Source organism: Oncorhynchus masou, chromosome 12 (assembly GCF_036934945.1).
Source record: "Oncorhynchus masou masou isolate Uvic2021 chromosome 12, UVic_Omas_1.1, whole genome shotgun sequence".
Lineage (NCBI taxonomy): Eukaryota > Metazoa > Chordata > Actinopteri > Salmoniformes > Salmonidae > Oncorhynchus > Oncorhynchus masou.
In genome coordinates, this window is record NC_088223.1 from 53,847,871 (window position 1) to 53,865,053 (window position 17,183).

Consider the following 17,183-nt stretch of genomic DNA (forward strand, 5'->3'; position numbering starts at 1 on the left):
TTTTCATGTAGAGATGGTATGATCCAGCTCGCAGAAGAAAATCGATTCCAATGGAGCCCCCCTCCCTTTGCCCGGAAGGTTCCACTCACTGCAGAGGGGGTTCTTATGCATGTACTAGGAGTCTGATGTTCATTATAACAGAATTTCAGGGCACAGGACTGTTTACCAGAACGGTGTAGCATACATGAGGGGTGGGGTTCAGTTACACTAAAATCCCTAACACGGGCAGATAGAGGGAGGGAGAGAGAGAGAGAAGTGGAGGGAGAGCACCAGAAGAGTAATACAACAAGGGTAAGGGAGAGGATGACAAGAGGTGATGAAGGGAAGGAATAATCAGAGGAGCTGGAGAGGGCCAGAATGGACTGGTGTTTTTGCCTCTCTCTTTCTCCAGTTAGCGAATTCCCTTCACACTTCTTGTCCATTCATTATTCGTTTCCTGTTGAACTTTCTCTGTGTACTGTCACTTCAACTTGATGTGTATTAACCAGGCAGTGGTGTACTGTCACTTCAACTTGATGTGTATTAACCAGGCAGTGGTGTACTGTCACTTCAACTTGATGTGTATTAACCAGGCAGTGGTGTACTGTCCCTTCAACTTGATTTGTATTAACCAGGCAGTGGTGTACTGTCCCTTCAACTTGATTTGTATTAACCAGGCAGTGGTGTACTGTCCCTTCAACTTGATTTGTATTAACCAGGCAGTGGTGTGCTTATAGCCTTCGCATATTTGATGTGGATGTGATTTGATGATATTCACATACATCTAGATCTTTGTGTTGAGGCATTTGTGCATTTGGCCCAGTTTTTTTGGCTGCCTGAGCCATTCAATTGGTGTGTTCCCGTCAAATGAGGTCCCATAAATAACTGTCCATATCAAATATATCTACAAAATCCCATCACCCTGACCTAAAACTATTTGTTTTCAACAAGAATAAGGGGCTGTTTCTATACTTTCTATAAGCTCTAGAGATTGTCCTGCCATTGGGATCATAGTGCTGTCTGCTTGAACACATAATGACAGACAAACCCATGATAAAATAAATAGAATATAACCTATTCCACATTATTCATAGATTACAGGTAGAGTGGTAATGGTAGAGAAAATCATACATGGTCTCTGAACATACATGTATTGTACTCTTGGTGGTCCACATATTCTATAAAAAGCACTTATCTTTCAGCCAGTACATATACACATATTAAAGATGCCCTCCGGGATCCAAATTCACAACATATATTTAACGAATTGGATTTGTAACATATCCCACGAAATGTTAAATTCGTATGATATCATACAAATGGCAAAATTCGTAACATATCATACGAAATGCATGACATAGTACACAATTGGATGACGTAGTACACGAAAAACGGAGACCACGTTTGGCTCGTGACCACCACTTTCAAAACTACTGGCTGAAATTTTACAAAAGTTTGAGATTGCATCTTTAACCGACTTAAGATGACTATCTGTATAGCAAATAAATTGTACACTGACAATTAAACCAATCATCCATGTACACATTATGAATTGTCCTACAGCTTGTGAAGATGCATGCAACAATTTAAACGATTTTACTGAGTTCAAATCAAATTAAATTTTATTTGTCACGTGCCAAATACAACAGTATTTCCGTGAAATGCTTAATTACAAGCCCTTAACCAACAATACAGTTCAAGAAATAGAGTTACGAAAATATTTACTAAATAAAATAGAGTAAAAATGAACACCATAAAATAACAATAACGAGGCTAATATACAAGGGGTACAAGTTAGTCGAGATCATTTGTACATGTCGGTAGGGGTAACGTGACTATGCATAGATAATGAACAGCGAGTAGCAGCAGTGTAAAAACAAATGGGGGGGGGGTCAATGTAAATAGTCTGGGTGGCCATTTGATTAATTGTTCAGCAGTCTTATGGCTTGGGGTAGAAGCTTTTAAGGAGCCTTTTGGACCTAGACTTGGCACTCTGGTACCGCTGGCCGTGCGGTAGCAGAGAGAACAGCCTGTGACTTGGGTGACTGGAGTCTTTGCAATTTTTTGGGTCTTCCTCTGACACCGCCTAGTATAAAGGTCCTTGATGTTACAGTTCATATAAGGAAATCAGTCAATTAAAATAAATAAATTAAGCCCTAATCTATGGATTTCACATTTTTCTTTTTAAATTCTACCTTTATTTAACTAGGCAAGTCAGTTAAGAACAAATTCTTATTTTCAATGACGGCCTAGGAACAGTGGGTTAACTGCCTGTTCAGGGGCAGAACGGCAGATTTGTACCTTGTCAGCTCGCGAATTCGAACTTGCAACCTTTCAGTTACTAGTCCAACACTCTAACCACTAGGCTACACTGCCGCCCCATTCACATGACTGGGCAGGAGTGCAGACATGGGTGGGCCTGGGAAGGCATAGGCCCATCCAATTGATAACCAGCCAATCAGAATTAGTTTTTCCACAAAAAAGGGCTTTATTACAGACAGAAATACTCCTCAGTTTCATCAGCTATCCGGGTAGCTGGTCTCAGACGATCCCGCAAGTGAAGAGGCCGGATTTGGTTGGCGTGGTTACATGTGGTCTGCGGTTGTGAGGCCAGTTGGACGTACTGCCAAATTCTCTAAAATGACGTTGGAGGCGGCTTATGGTAGATAAATTAACATTTAATTCTCTGGCAACAAGTATGGTGGACATTCCTGCAGTCAGCAGGCCAACTGCACACTCCCTCAAAACTTGAGACATCTGTGGCATTGTGTTGTGTGACAAAACTGCACATTTTAGAGAAGCCTTTTATTGTCCCCAGATCATGCTGTTTAATCAGTTTCTTGATGTGCCACACCTGTCAAGTGGATGGATTATTTTAGCAAAGGAGAAATGCAAACCAATTTATGCACATCATTTGAGAGAAATAATATTTGTGTGCATATGGAAAATTCCTGGGATCTTTTATTTCAGCTTGAGAAACATGGGACCAACATGTTGTGTTTATATAAAAACGGATTGTTATTATATATAGATGAGATAGTTTTTCTTGGGCAGAGAGCTTATTTTTATTATTTTATTTAACCTTTATCGAGGCAAGTCAGTTAATAAGAACAAATTCTTATTTTACAATGACGGCCTACCATGGCCACACCTTCCCCTAACCCCGATGCTGGGCCAATTGTGCGCTGCCCTATGGGACTCCCAATCACGGCCGGCTGGAATCGAACCAGGGTCTGTGGTGACACCTCTAGTAGTGAAATGCAGTGCCTTAGACAGCCGCACCACTGAGTGGCAAGGAAGTAGTAAATTACACCATTGGTCCCTGGAGATGGATGGAGAGCAGAGGAAGATTGAAGTAAATGAGCTAAAAAAGTGTGTCAAATTTAGGAGGGAGTGGAATTGGATGCAGTCAGTGATTAATATATTTTCACTGATAAGAATAGAAATGTAAGTTACCTAGAATGAATGCAGTGCAATGTTTTAATGTGATGCACCATGATGTACATTTGCCTTTCTAGCCGTCAGTGGTCTTTTTTCTGAAACAAATAATTGAATGTTTGTGTCAATCATGTGCCATATTTATTCTTGGCTCTCTTGACAGGATGAAAGGAGACACCCCCGTGAACAGCACCATGAGTGTCGGCCAAGCCAGGAAACTGGTGGAGCAATTGAAGATTGAAGCCAGTTTTTGCAGGATCAAGGTAAGCCTCGGAGGAGGCATCATGCCCATTGAAACTGAGGGGGCATATTGCGCGTGCCTTAATGCCTTTGGTGTATGCCCATACCTTCATTTCCAGTCTTAAATACCACTACTTGCCACCCTCAGGTATCAAAGGCAGCTGCAGACCTGATGGCATACTGTGATAACCACGCGATTGAGGACCCCCTCATCAACCCTGTGTCCACCTCAGAGAACCCATTCAGGGAGAAGAAGCTCTTCTGTGCACTCCTTTGAGACAAGCCACAGGATGTTGTGAAATACAATGTCCAGACAAAAATGCAAACAATACGTAACCATTAACATATGAGTCATGATAGCCTTTCAAAACAAATACACATCTAAAACACACCAAGAAAGCTAACAAATTTGAACCTGAAAAACATACAAGTGGATATACTGTAAATACATTATGCAACATGAAATAGCTCATTTCTCAAATCAACTCAATAGGCAAGATGGATGATGGAGGGGTGACAACACAAATTGGAATTATTTGTAACTTTTAATACACACTTCATGGTAAATATCCATTGCCTGCCCAAATCAGCCTTTGTTAAATAGTTTGTGTGCGACAGACAGTCCTGGATGTAACTTTTTTAATCTTTGTTGCAGAAATGTAGGTGGCACTGGATCAGTAATTGAATCTTCATTTAACTAGGCAAGTCAGTTAAGAACAAATTCTTATTTACAATGACGGCCTAGGAACAGTGGGTAACTGCCTTGTTCAGGGGCAGAACGACGGATTTTTACCTTGGGGATTTGATCTAGCAACCGAAAGGCTAGGCTACCTGCCGCCCAGTAAGAGGGTATTAAGAGGACAAGGCAATACACACTGACCCAAATAATTCCACTGGTGTGTACAAGTGGTAAGCTGCCTTAACACAGGATCAGTGATCCAAAAAGAGAGGTTCCCAATAAATGATCAATGATGTTTATTTATTTAAACTAGGCAAGTCAGTTAAGAACAAATTCTTATTTACAATGGCGGCCGACAACGGCCAAACCCGGACGACGCTGGGCGAATTGTGTGCCGCCCTATGGGACTCCCAATCACAGCCGGTTGTGATACAGCCTGGATAAAATGATAAAAGCGGTTTAATTTGTCAAGTGGGAGCCTAATAATAAATAAGTTATGCCTTTATGACAATAGCATTAACTAAGAGGTACATTTCGAGACCAGTCTTTAAGGATGCTTAGGAATATTATCACTCTTAAGATCAATGTTACAATGTAGACCTTCACTGTTTATATTTCATAAAAATAAAGAGCTCTGAATAAAAGGAGACGTTGATAATCAAAGACTAAAATAAACACCGTCACCAAAAACAAGTTTGCATTTCATTTGTGATTTTATTTCCCTCCCCCCAAAAATGGCAAAAACAAAACAAACCCGGAATTGTCCAGATCTTGCAGTTGGTTTTGTTCATTTCAAAAGAAAAATATAAAAACTAATATGCTTTCACAGTCAAAACACAAAAACATGAACCAGTATTTCAGAAAAACCATCATTCAGCAATTAAACGTTAGCAAGCAACACACGCATGCCTAGAAATTACTTACTGGAACAACAGTGCTCCTTTTTGTGGGTTTACTTTTGGCTTTCATTTTGTGTGTGAAAATTGGGTGATGTGGTAGCTAACTTAAGTAGATCGTGAAAAAAAAAATTGTATTACAACATTGAGGCATCTCTTCAACTTTGACAAAAACAAACAAGATAACATGGAGCAATCACACCTTAGTGTTTCCTGTGAACTCTGTTTTGTAAAAATGAACAGTAACATCTTGACATTTTAACTACAGATGTTAAAGCTATCTGGTATCTAAAATGGTTTAAAATCCTATTATAAGTTAATTTAAATAAATGCACGGGCAATCAATCAGTTGGAGATGAGTAAAAACATTAGTTATAACTTTTGTGAAGGGACCGTGTTGATAAAAGTTCTCTTTTGACAGAGAACAAATTGAAATAACACATTGCAGGAAAACCAAAATGAGCTCATTCCCAACGTTTCTGTGCAGCCAAAGATTTTAATCATAGAAAAGGTCAGCATTACAGAGTCACACAGTTGGGTGTAACAACCCCATGGGTGACTGCAGCAAAGTATGTCTTACTGATTTTAAAAGCATTCTTAAGTCTATAAGACTATAGTTCAAAAATAACTGGGTCTTACGACGTCCGACTTTGCTTAACTTCCTCATGTGCAGTGAGAGTCCATATGAGGTGTAAGTTGATGTGAAACCACAGTAGAGGTAAATGGATGTTTGGGATTTAGAAATTGGAAAAACTGAAACTGGATAAAATAACTTCTCTACAGGAAAGAATCGCACCACTCACGCAGGCAGCCGTAGCAATCGCCCTGCTGTTTGACATTGGCCCCGCATGTATCTTTCAGCCAGTCCCGGAATAGCTCCTCATCCTTCTTCAGCACTAGGAACTGACCCAGGACCACATAAGCCTATGGGAGTACACAAGTGAGAATTGAGGGGGGAAAAAAAGAGAACATGGACACACTAACCACTAGGTAAAATTAATATACAAAACAAAGTTCCATTATCTCTTATGTCCATCGGCAAAGCCAGAAGAGGACTGGCCACCCCTCAGAGCCTGGTTCCTTTCTTTTTAGAGAGTTTAACCCTAGTCACCATGTCTATCTGCATTGTTTGCACTTTGGGTTTTAGGCTGGGTTTCTGTATAAGCACTTTGTGACATCTGCTGATGTAAAAATGGGCTTTAAAAATATATTCAATTGATTGATTAAAGTTCCAAAGTTAAGTAAACTCTGCATCACCTTGTCGAAGCCCTTCTCCTCCAGTCTCTTGCCAAGCACCTCTCCAATGCCAGCAAGTGCATTGACTAACTTCTCCCCCATGGGTTCTGCCACAAACTCTTTGTGTTTCTGGGATGTTGACGACATGGCTGCTTTCTGTCAGTGATCACCTAGAGTACCTTAACACAAGGAATAGAATAGAAAATGAAGTAATTCACTACAATTGGAGGTTATTGCACCTTTTATCTACTGCTTTTGGTTTTAAACAGTTGAGGCACACACTTGATCTACGCCAACATATGGTGTTGCTAGCTGTTGCTAGGTGTTTCTAAATAACGTATATTAAACAGGACATACCGGGTGAACATGACAAACAGCGGTGCCACAATTTGCATAAAACATATTGGGAGTTCCCTAGCATGACCTCAGTGTCTTACAAGATCCAAACTGAAACCAAAGCCTTTCCATGTTCTTTGTGGGAAACAAATACTCCTTGTATGCTAACTTGACCAGGACCACAGTGTAATGCACGCAAAGCTACATTGTGAGTTTGCTAATATACATAGCCACAGTAGGAGCACTATTTTTGGAGCTCTCAAACTCCGCGCCCAACAGCTTCACTTGAGCTAGCTAGTTAGCCATTTAGCAAGCAAAAGTGTAACCAGCTAGCTTCTAGTGATAAAAAGCTTGCCACGTCAGAAATAACTAGCTTCTAGCTACGTAGAAACGTGTTTGGATCAGACAATTGAACTGAAACTCACATGACTATTCAATGTTTGCTAATGGTGATTGTGTGCTAGCTAACTAGCCTGAGCTGACGGATCGAACGTGTGCGGTCTGCTTCTATGGATATATTATAGCTAGTCTCCCGTGCCACCAATCAGATTTAAAGCAAGCGTAGAAGTTTAGAATGTTACAACTATTCGAGTCGCGTAGTGGTGTATAAGCTACCTTGTTTCTTGTCGTACGCGTTTTCGTGACCTTTTCCAACCACGAAGAGTAGACGGTAGTTACCGCACCGGTTGTGTATGTGATAAATGGTTTTCATAAATTCCGATTACACTTCCTTATCCCGCCGTTATGTTATTTCCGTTTCCGTTATTTCATTTTGCAACTCAGATTTAATCAAAAACTCTGGTTCGTAAATGTGAACTTGCCACTTTCCCAGGTGTAATGTAGGCCTACTTCTAATAATCATCTTCGAAATGTATCTCAAGAGCATTTCAATGTTTAATATTCAGCTTTCAAAAGATACACATATTGTTGATATCTTCTCTATATTTGATTGGTGTTGTCAAATTCTCTTAGATTTCCACAAGTGCATAGACTACAGTGTAGGGTCTAAGCAAGGGGCCCATTTGGGAATGTGTGTGTATGTCTGTGTGACTTACATAAAGATTTTGGTTAATGGGATCTGTCAATAATGAATCAATGCTTTGTTATTTCTACCAAAATCTTTGAAATAATTTATTCAGTGCATGTGTTGTGTGCTGTACAAGTGTGTTAGAGTGGGAGAGACAGAGGATACATATTAAACCTTACCCGACTCACATGAAATAACCTACACACAATGCTGCCCCAACTTCAGCACCTTGCAATTTCAATGGTTTAATTTGCCCCCGAAAACAAATACATTTGGGAAATAAAAAAAGGAACAATAAGTCATGTCAAATCTTTACTGTATGTAAATAACAATCCTTGTTTACACATCAAAAGCAAAAACTCTACTTTCTTTACACACAACAGCAATATGCAGCTACTTGATTTTATTCAACAAGGAAAATAAAATGTAAAACATCTCAGTCTGTGTTTGTGTGTCTAACGGTGCACAGCCTGCATCCTCACTGGTCAGATACCTCTTCTCAGCCACATCTATTTGGTGATGTTGTTTCTGAGGAAAGAGGAGGAATACAGGCCAAACATATTGAGAGGGAAACAGACATCAGTGTGAGTAGTAATTAGTTACATAATCTATGCAGGTCACATTCTCCTTTAAATGAAATACTTAAATGAAATATTCTGAGCTGCTCTGTCATTCTCAAACAGCTCCACTATAATTAAACTAGAAATACATACATCTAAGGCAGGGTGAAAGAGGACAAAGAAAGAGGTTTGTAAAATACTCACGCATTCATGCTCTTCCCACTCCCACTCAGAACAATGTAAGGGGTTTTTTGTGACTTCTGTTTCTCCTGAAGCAAAGCGACCGTTCCTAGAGGGGTATCACTACTGCTCATCTTCTTCAGCAGCTGATAAGAGACAGGTGGGGGATCAATTTAAATACATCCTCGGTCAAACCACTGACGAGACTAAAGTAGAGCTGGGCCATATGAACAAAAATCCATAGTGCGATAAATTGCCTGAATTGATGCGTTAGGGATAAATAGAACAATCATTTTAGAACATTAATCTGCACCACAGATTTATTTATGATAATTCAAACTACTAGTTTGATGGTTGCAGCCATCAATTGTCCAATTGTCCAACAATCCCCCACATTAGCAAACTGATTTCATTCCAAAACATCACATTTCTCAAGTATAGGCTACATATTGTAATGAAATATAAGCAAAATGCCTGCGATAAGTGATCAGTATCGATAATATTTGGTTATCGTCCCAGGTCTAGACGAAACTGGGCAAGCCCTGCAACCTGAATGGTCTTGTAAGGTCTGGAAAATAAAGTGTGTTATTCAATTGAAAGCCATATGCGAGTTTGGATGAAAAGTATCAGATAAACCAAGATTTTAACTTAAATGAGACAAAAGTACTGATTTCAGTCCTACCAAGTAGGGCTTGCCACTTCAAAAGTGACCTAAAATAATCTGAGTGAGCAAGGTCAGACATACCGCTTCCTCTTCCAGCTTTTTCATCCTCCTCTCAGTCTTCATCTTGCCAGACCCCTTCCCATGGAACCGATGTGAGAGCTGCCGGAAAGCCTAGAAAAGGAATAGGATTAGGGTGCAATATTCGACGAACACCCTTTGCCTACATCAAAACAGCAGTTGACAAAAGCAACATTCTGTATGTCAATGATGTTAAGGGAAGATTAAATAATCTACCTCTTTGGGAGTGAGCTTCCGCCCAGATTCATCCACATACTCAATCTTGACATCAGGCTTGTAGGCGTCCTTCTCCTTGAAGTCCTGGGTGAAGCCTCTATATTCCTCCCTCCGACTGTACTTGTCATCTATAGTCCTAGAGAATTGGAGAAACAAGACCAGAGAGTTGGAGGGGCTAACGGGTTTTCATACATTACAGTTAGGACTGCATTTTACATCCGCAACTTAACGAGGCACTGCGCTAAAAACATGGAACACACAAAACATGACACTTTATTTATGATGTAACTTTTTCAATGTCTTTGAGTAAGCAGCAATTATTTGGGCAGCATAAGCACACAAAGCACAGGGAACTCACATCTTGTCCTCAATGCTGTAGTTATCATTGGGCAGGGCACCGGTAGGAGCACGGACACGGGATATCTTCTGCATTTGAGTGTCCAATAGACCTAAGGGAGAGAAGGAGAGTATGAAAGAAATAATGAAAATTGTAAAGGAGAGAGACGAGAGGAATAGACCAGAAACATTACATGACAGTCCTTTACTAAGCAAATACTGTCCAGTGGGGCTACTCCAATCTCTTACCCTTATTCTTGCACAGCGCCAAGGCGGCAGCCAGCCCAGAGCTGACAATGGGTTCTTCATCCAGGATGGTGGTTGATGCTGTGGAGAACTATGAGATGGAAGCAAAAGGTGAGTAAGGTGAGCACATACAGCTGACAAACATTTTCACCTCAGCAGTTCAGATGGGAAAGCCTTGTGTATTTTTATGGGTTATTATGGTTAGGGATGTTACGGTGACCATATTACCGCCACACCAGTGGTCACGAGTCAAGGCCGCAGTCAAATACCACGTGACCATTTAAGGTAACTAGGCTTTTCCAAAACTGCACACTTATACCACTGATGGTCATTAGTATCCTACCAGACTTGCTAACGGCTAGTCGCTAATGGCCTGGTACTCAGCGCTCTATTGTCCCTAAATCAGGTCCTAACTGCCGGGTACTCAGGCGTCATACTGTCCCTCTAATCACGCTTTGACAATGCAAATGCCATCTAAAATCTAATCAAACACTTCATGAGAGCCCATGAGAGCCTCAACATTTCTATAGGCTACGCAACAGTGTGAGAAAACAGAGTTGATTGCTTCTTAAAAAGAGAATCCCATCATCTTTCGATAAACTAGGCCACCTAGATTTATTTCACAACAGAGGAGTATTTGTTTGCAATAAAGCCCTTATGAGGGGGGGAAACTCATTGTGATTGGCTGGGCCTGGCTGCCATGGCTGCACTCCTGCCCAGTCATGTGAAATCTATAGATTAGGGCATAATGAATATATTTAAATTGGACAGATTTTCTTATATGAACTGTAGCTCAGTAAAATCTTTGAAATTGCCTCATGTTGCGTGTATATTTTTGTTCAGTATAATTTTACACTTATTATATAGTATATGTGAAGACTAGATTAAATTGAGAATAGTCTGATGAGTGACAATATGATCACTTGTGAATGATCCCCAGCATACGATAGAGATAGATATATATATATATATATATATAAAATAGTTACGTTTGGAGAAGATACATTTCACCATAACAATGCACCTTTAATGAAGCATTTCATGCAACATCGCATTTGTGAACTTATGTAAGATAGACTTCGTAATGTGATGAGTAGATTGGATAGTCATAATTTTGGCTAAAAATATAAGACAAATAGAATATGACATCCATCTAAACTGGAGGAGGAAATTATTGTCCAAAAACAAACTTAAGTAGCACTGACTCAACAATGATGAATATGGGGGGGATTCCAAATCTAAAATAATTCCACACATTATTAGTAGGCTATATGTAAAGACCACATTAAATTAAGAGTAGTCTGATGGGTGAGAATATTATCAAGTTCTAGCCAAATTGGGAATTAGACTGATGGTATGTGCAGCCTGCAGAAGATACAGAGCAGAGCTCATGTCTTTCATGCAACTTTTTTCAAATCATTAGTCGCATCATGCAGGCTTAGAATGTATAAAAACATATAGCCTAACATTTGTATCACAATATAAAGTTGCATAAATAACTCTAAATTAGGCATATAGGAGTACCTGGGTCTTTGTTAACTGCCCAACACAGAATAGCCACATGTGCGCACTCCCTCAACTCGTTTGGAGAAAATACACTATTTTATTCAGCTTTATTTAATTGTATTCTTCATACTATAAAAGAATACCACGGAATTCTAAGCAAATCTTGTCTGCTAAATGAACTAGTGTAGCCCACAGCCATTTGGTATAGCCAGATCAGGGCCTAACATAAGAACAATTCAGAGTATGCCATTCTGTTCTTCTGAAATAGACTACATTTTCATCATGTTTCTCAAGACCGGCCTAAAATAAATAATGCATTTATTGTGATGTTGTAGGCTATATTAAATGGATTTATTAGATTAAAATGTAGATGTTCCAAAAGTCAGCATCAGTGGATGTTAAACATGCTTATGCTAATAGTCAATAACAGTGACACCGGCAGTTATTTGCATGACAATCACCATCTGACAAAATTAAATGATCGCCACAGCCCTAATCATAGTACGTTATTCTGTAAATGACCCACCAGGGGACTCCAACCGGCAGGAGAATGACACTCACATCAGGCTGCTTCTGTTCCTCATCTACGTTGACGATGCTCCAGCCAACGTTCTCATCCTCATCCGAGTCTGATCCTCCGGCCCCATCTCTCGCTGCCTCCTGTTCGAAATCCTATAAACAGAAGGGATACAGTTGATACAGACTCAAACCATAGTGTGTTCAAGTGCAAACACAACAGAGCTCATGGATATGTCAAGTCTCTCTACTGAGCACACTAGAATACAATTGTAACAGTTTCCTTGTTTATGATGTGATTATGTGCCAATTCTAATGATATATATTTTTTTGACCAATTAGCTATTTCCCATCTCTTAGAATGTACCCACCATGATATCCTCCTGGTCCTCTCTGTTTCCTGACAGACCGTAGGTGGGGATGTCACCCAGAGTTCTGCAGAACTCAGAGGTGGCGTTAAATACAATGTTCAGGTTGTTCTTGTTGTCTTCGTCATCACTGCCATCCACTCTTGCAAGCCATGGGACCTGCTCTGCCACCTGAAGCACAAGAGAGTGAGAGCAATGTTTAACCACTTATTGGTGATTTAATAGCAAAGTTTTGATGGTAATCTACACAATATTGCAGTTTTCAGTCATCAAATTAGGGATCAATGCACAGGATAGAATCTTTGGCCACAGTGATATTTTAAGTAGAGTAAAGAGAGGAACATTTCTAAACAGAATGCTCACACCTTTTCTCCAGAGTCTTGGAGCAGCTGCTTCTGTTTGAGCTTCCTCTGCTTCTCCAGCTGCTTCTGTTTGAGCTTCCTCTGCTTCTCCAGCTGCTTCTGCAGATCTTGCTCTGCCTCGTCCTCCTCCAGCACAGCCGGCTCAGTGGGGATGAAGTCCTCTGAAGGAAGAGTAAAGTGTAAGTGTTGTCATAATATTAAACAAAACCAGGCATGAGTGAACCATACATTTGTTTCGCTCATCACTAAACCACTAACAGATGTCTCCCTCACCATCGTCACTGATGTCCATGTCTGCCATCCTGATGTCATCTGACTGTTGGGGTACATCTAGTCCAGGTATGATGACACCCTCCTTTGACACCTCCTGGCCCTCATCCAACTGCCTGCGACCCCGACCCCGAACCCTGAAGGAGAGACAGAGAAAGAGTCAGACTGAAACTAAGGTGTCTCATCTGTCATATTCCACTTGAAGCGGAGAGGAGCAGAACCTGGAGCCGAAGTCGGTGTTGCGCGTGTCGTCTAGTTGGAGCTCGTCAGGCAACGCCTTCTTCCTGATCTTCCTGACACGCTGCTTGGTCTTCTTAAAGCCCACCTTTAACAACAAAAGTAGTAAGAATCTGTGTGAACAACCATTAATGAGAGCTCATATTGTGTGTGAACAAATCTCCCCCAAAAAAAACACAGCATTCAAAAGTAGACATATTTACACATGAAACCTGAGAGAAAACATATCCAAAAGACAGCTTTCCCAGGCCCTCTCCAGAGCAGCACCTCCCCACAACCCTCACCATCTCCTGTGGTGTGTAGTACTCTGAGGCAATAGCGAGAGCAGGCATCTCCAAGGACTGGGCCTGGTTCCTCAGGGTCTCCCGGATGGCCTGCAGCTCCCGTTCCCGTTCCCCCTCAGCACAGCCCCCTTTGCTCAGCTGGAAACTCTTCTTCTTCTCTCCATCAATCTCCTCATCATACTTGCCCAGCACAGTGCGCGGCTTGAACTGCAGAGAATAAGTGCAGAGGCGGACATTGGTCAGTGAGATTGCATTAAGCATGAGAGCAACATGACAGCATTTCCAAAATGAAGACGAACTCTTTTCTTACCGTAGCCATGTCATCGACACTCTCGTCCTCTTCGTAAGCTTTGTAATCAGGCTTTTTCTTCTTCAACTCCACATTCTTCTCAGCCTTTTCTTTGTCCACTAGACCCACGTTTACAAGTACATCGTCCTCCTCTTCAAGCACACCTGAAAGAGACACACAAAGGCCAAGTGTGCAGGTGTTTGATGAGGGTCTGGTGTAGGCACGGTCTTCATTGATATATTTCTATGTTACTGTTAACATTTCAACCTCCTCTCACCTTGGTCTTGCAGTGTGAGGATGACAGTCTCCCCTTCATTAAATGACTCCATCCTATGCTGCACAGTGAGACCCTTTAGGTCCCGAGAACTGTAAGCGGCCTTTAACAAAGATAAGCAGAATAACATAAGAGGCATTTTCTAACACCAGATAGGGCGACAACTCAAGTCTGCACAGAATCAAGACATCAAGCATCCTATATCAAGCATGGTGTCACAGGTCTCAAACTCCATAGGGGGGGGGAAACTGACAGATTCACTGAATGCTTTTCAAATCTAGCCTGCACTCATACACAAGCCAGAAGACAGTGTCTTCATAATCGTAAGTTGAGCAGGTGAGATATTCAACACATGAAAGCAGATTTTACCTTCTTGGTCTGGCCAAACTCCTCATCCACCAGATTGCTCACACCAAACTCCTCATCCATCTCCTGCAGAAGTTTGGCCTGATAGGGAAAGGAAGGAAATCAAAAGGAACCAATCAAACAGAGTACAAAATCATAACTAAGACAAGCATCTCCCTTCATCTCACAGCCCTCCTGCTCCCCACATGGTTCCCTCCCTACTTACTCTCTTCTCTGCCAGTTCTTTCTCTTTGGCCATCTTCCGGCTCCTCTCCACCCAAGCTACAGTGTCATCCAGCCAGTCTCCTTCTGCTAAAGTCTTCACTTTCCTGAAGTAGAAGAAAAAAAAGTGGACGAGGAAGAGAAAATAAAAAAAGTTACATTAAATCACTTATTAATGTAGTGCAAGTTGGTGGAGTATGTTGGTGGAGTATGTTGGTGGAGTATGTTGGTGGAGTATGTGCAGCCAAAACCTTCCTGCAGTTAGACCTTACCCCAGTTTCTTATTGAGGAGCCTCTTCTCCTTCATAGCCGCCAGTTTCTCCCTCATCTCGTTCTGCTGTTTGATGTACACAGGGTTGATCGTCTCCGCAACCATTGGCTGCTCCTTCGTACCGAGCTCTGGGGCAGCAGACATGGGTGAGCCAGTCACGATCAGCCACACTTCCATACATGACGTCACTACTATAGCCTATGGGCTGCATTTCAAACACAAAAGACACAGCCTACTCCACTTACCCTCACCTTAAGCCTTTGGGTGGAATCCCCGCAGCCATCTTTGCCGTCGTTGCAAACAATTAGCCAAGCAAGGGAAGTTGGCAACATAAGCTCCTCAGCCCCCGTTTTTTTTATCAAGTTTGCGAGTGTACAATTCTGTTCACTCCGGGGCCTGAAACACCCCATAATTCAATTTGCGATGATTGTACATCCACTAAGAAAAGTCATCCCAAACTTAACACCAACATCAATATGAAGAAGTCAACATGCAAGTGTAAGTAAAAACAAATGTAAATAAGTTAGAAGTTGTGCTACTAATGCACATGACGGCACTAACATACATCGTAAAAGTTATGTTTTTGTTTGGTTAGCTTTTGGAAACATTAGCTAGTGCATACAACTTTCCCTGACGTCACACTTCTACATTGTAATTTTCAATTTACCTGATATCATCAGATGGCCAGCATTTAATGTCTGCTGATGCATTATCTTCTAGCCAAGATATGAAATGCAATCATAATGAACTATAGCTCATTAAAAAAAACACGTACACCAGCTACCGGTTCCATTACGACTGAAAACACAACTGTGGGATTAACGAGTGACACATTTCCAGGCAAGGGCGGTCCATTTAAAATGAATTAATTCTTCCCTCGCCCTGCAAGTGTCAATTCACCATACATCATGATGCATCAGAAGAGTTCACTTCATTTGAGGGCTGAGGATGCATCTTTTACGTGTTTGCAGCCATGTTCTAGTTCTAACCAGAGACACCATATGGCTCAAGTTTCTCACCTTTAGTTGTGTCAGTCATTTCCAGAGGCTTCAGACCAAGTTTGGCCCTCAGCTTGCTGTTAAGAAAGGCAGGCAGGTTAGAAAGTTATTCAGAATTTACTTACACCATCATCAGGGCACCATCATTCAATGTCCGTCACTTACTTTGTCTCTTCAATGCTAAGTGAGGCATCTCCACTTGCAGACTGTGGTCCAATTCCTAAAAGGAAATTTACAATTGAAGTGAAAAACACAGGAGAAAAGATAGCATCTTCAATATCATACCTGCAGACTATATGAGTGTATTGCGCACTGACTGGTTCTAATTATGTATGTATGTAATTGTTTAAGCCAGGATATTTGCCTGCATTTACCTGGACTCTCTTGATATCCGGCCTCCACTTTTTCTTTCTTTACGCGAGGCTCCCCAGCACTCCTTTCGCCTTTACTGCGACCTTCTCTCTCGGAACCCCGTCCGCTCCTTTCCTTCGATCTGGACCGTTTCCTCTTCTCCCTCTCTCGGGTGACATTTCGTTCCTTGTCCTTCTCCCGCTCCTTGTGACGGTGTTTTTTGTGTTCGCGGTGACGCTCTTCTGCATCCTTATCACGCCCTTTCTCCTTATGTTTCTTCGACGACCCCATCTTCCTTGTTATGTGCTGTACAACTAAAGTGATGTCTAACGTTAACTAGTTTAAAAGAAGTACCACCAATTTACCGGTCTGTGCAACTAACGTGCCAGCGACAACGTTAGCTGGCTAGAGGGAAAACGTTTAACTATAATCAAAATGCTTGCTAGTCAACCCCCATCTTGGTGCAATCTCCAACAAATGTGTTAAGCTAGTCTTTACGTATGAGTGAATAACAACTAACAAACGAATGGACGACTTGTTGTTAAGACCTTTTGGGATTTATTTCTGGTGTCATATGAAACGTCACATCCTTGGTTTTATGCTGCATTCAAAACAACTGGGAACACGGAAAAATACGAGTTCAAAGCATAACGTAATTGATATTCAAGTCGGATAGTCGGAGCTCTGGAAAGAGGCCCGATGTCCGAGTTGGATTACTGTTCAAATCGATTTTTCCCAGTTGTTTTGAACACACTGAAGTCGGAGATTCCAAGTTCCGA

At 41.3% G+C, this 17,183-nt stretch overlaps 3 protein-coding genes across 3 annotated transcripts; 1 reads left to right on the forward strand and 2 right to left on the reverse strand.

Moving 5' to 3' along the window:
• The first annotated feature begins 234 nt into the window (after nucleotides 1-234).
• On the forward strand, nucleotides 235-5,742 carry LOC135550415 (guanine nucleotide-binding protein G(I)/G(S)/G(O) subunit gamma-3-like). Its single transcript, XM_064981196.1, has 3 exons — nucleotides 235-291; nucleotides 3,581-3,680; nucleotides 3,806-5,742. The coding sequence occupies exons 2-3, from the start codon at nucleotides 3,582-3,584 to the stop codon at nucleotides 3,932-3,934; spliced, it is 228 nt and encodes a 75-aa protein (XP_064837268.1). The 5' UTR covers nucleotides 235-291; nucleotide 3,581; the 3' UTR covers nucleotides 3,935-5,742.
• LOC135550414 (barrier-to-autointegration factor) lies at nucleotides 5,031-7,565 on the reverse strand. Its single transcript, XM_064981195.1, has 3 exons — nucleotides 7,420-7,565; nucleotides 6,490-6,647; nucleotides 5,031-6,156 (listed from the first exon to the last, which is right to left on the reverse strand). Exons 2-3 carry the CDS (start codon nucleotides 6,613-6,615, stop codon nucleotides 6,010-6,012), a joined length of 273 nt encoding a protein of 90 aa, XP_064837267.1. The 5' UTR covers nucleotides 6,616-6,647; nucleotides 7,420-7,565; the 3' UTR covers nucleotides 5,031-6,009.
• A 483-nt stretch (nucleotides 7,566-8,048) lies between these two features.
• LOC135550416 (U4/U6.U5 tri-snRNP-associated protein 1-like) lies at nucleotides 8,049-16,975 on the reverse strand. The gene is made up of 20 exons (XM_064981197.1): nucleotides 16,428-16,975; nucleotides 16,219-16,273; nucleotides 16,075-16,130; nucleotides 15,057-15,183; nucleotides 14,789-14,891; nucleotides 14,587-14,664; nucleotides 14,221-14,320; nucleotides 13,965-14,107; nucleotides 13,655-13,861; nucleotides 13,355-13,458; nucleotides 13,137-13,270; nucleotides 12,867-13,024; nucleotides 12,505-12,672; nucleotides 12,179-12,289; nucleotides 10,115-10,202; nucleotides 9,888-9,978; nucleotides 9,530-9,665; nucleotides 9,317-9,406; nucleotides 8,596-8,717; nucleotides 8,049-8,359 (listed from the first exon to the last, which is right to left on the reverse strand). Exons 1-20 carry the CDS (start codon nucleotides 16,693-16,695, stop codon nucleotides 8,341-8,343), a joined length of 2,358 nt encoding a protein of 785 aa, XP_064837269.1. The 5' UTR covers nucleotides 16,696-16,975; the 3' UTR covers nucleotides 8,049-8,340.
• Between the last annotated feature and the right edge of the window lie 208 nt (nucleotides 16,976-17,183).

Excerpts from the sequence above, each read along its gene's own strand:
- LOC135550415 (XM_064981196.1), top strand. The coding sequence starts at position 3,582 with ATGAAAGGAGACACCCCCGTGAACAGCACCATGAGTGTCGGCCAAGCC. Across the intron at positions 3,681-3,805 it reads CCAGTTTTTGCAGGATCAAG|GTATCAAAGGCAGCTGCAGA; the intron begins GTAAGCCTCGGA and ends TGCCACCCTCAG.
- LOC135550414 (XM_064981195.1), bottom strand. The coding sequence starts at position 6,615 with ATGTCGTCAACATCCCAGAAACACAAAGAGTTTGTGGCAGAACCCATG. Across the intron at positions 6,157-6,489 it reads AGGAGAAGGGCTTCGACAAG|GCTTATGTGGTCCTGGGTCA; the intron begins GTGATGCAGAGT and ends GTACTCCCATAG.
- LOC135550416 (XM_064981197.1), bottom strand. The coding sequence starts at position 16,695 with ATGGGGTCGTCGAAGAAACATAAGGAGAAAGGGCGTGATAAGGATGCA. Across the intron at positions 16,274-16,427 it reads CGGATATCAAGAGAGTCCAG|GAATTGGACCACAGTCTGCA; the intron begins GTAAATGCAGGC and ends ATTTCCTTTTAG. Across the intron at positions 9,979-10,114 it reads GGCGCTGTGCAAGAATAAGG|GTCTATTGGACACTCAAATG; the intron begins GTAAGAGATTGG and ends TCTCTCCCTTAG.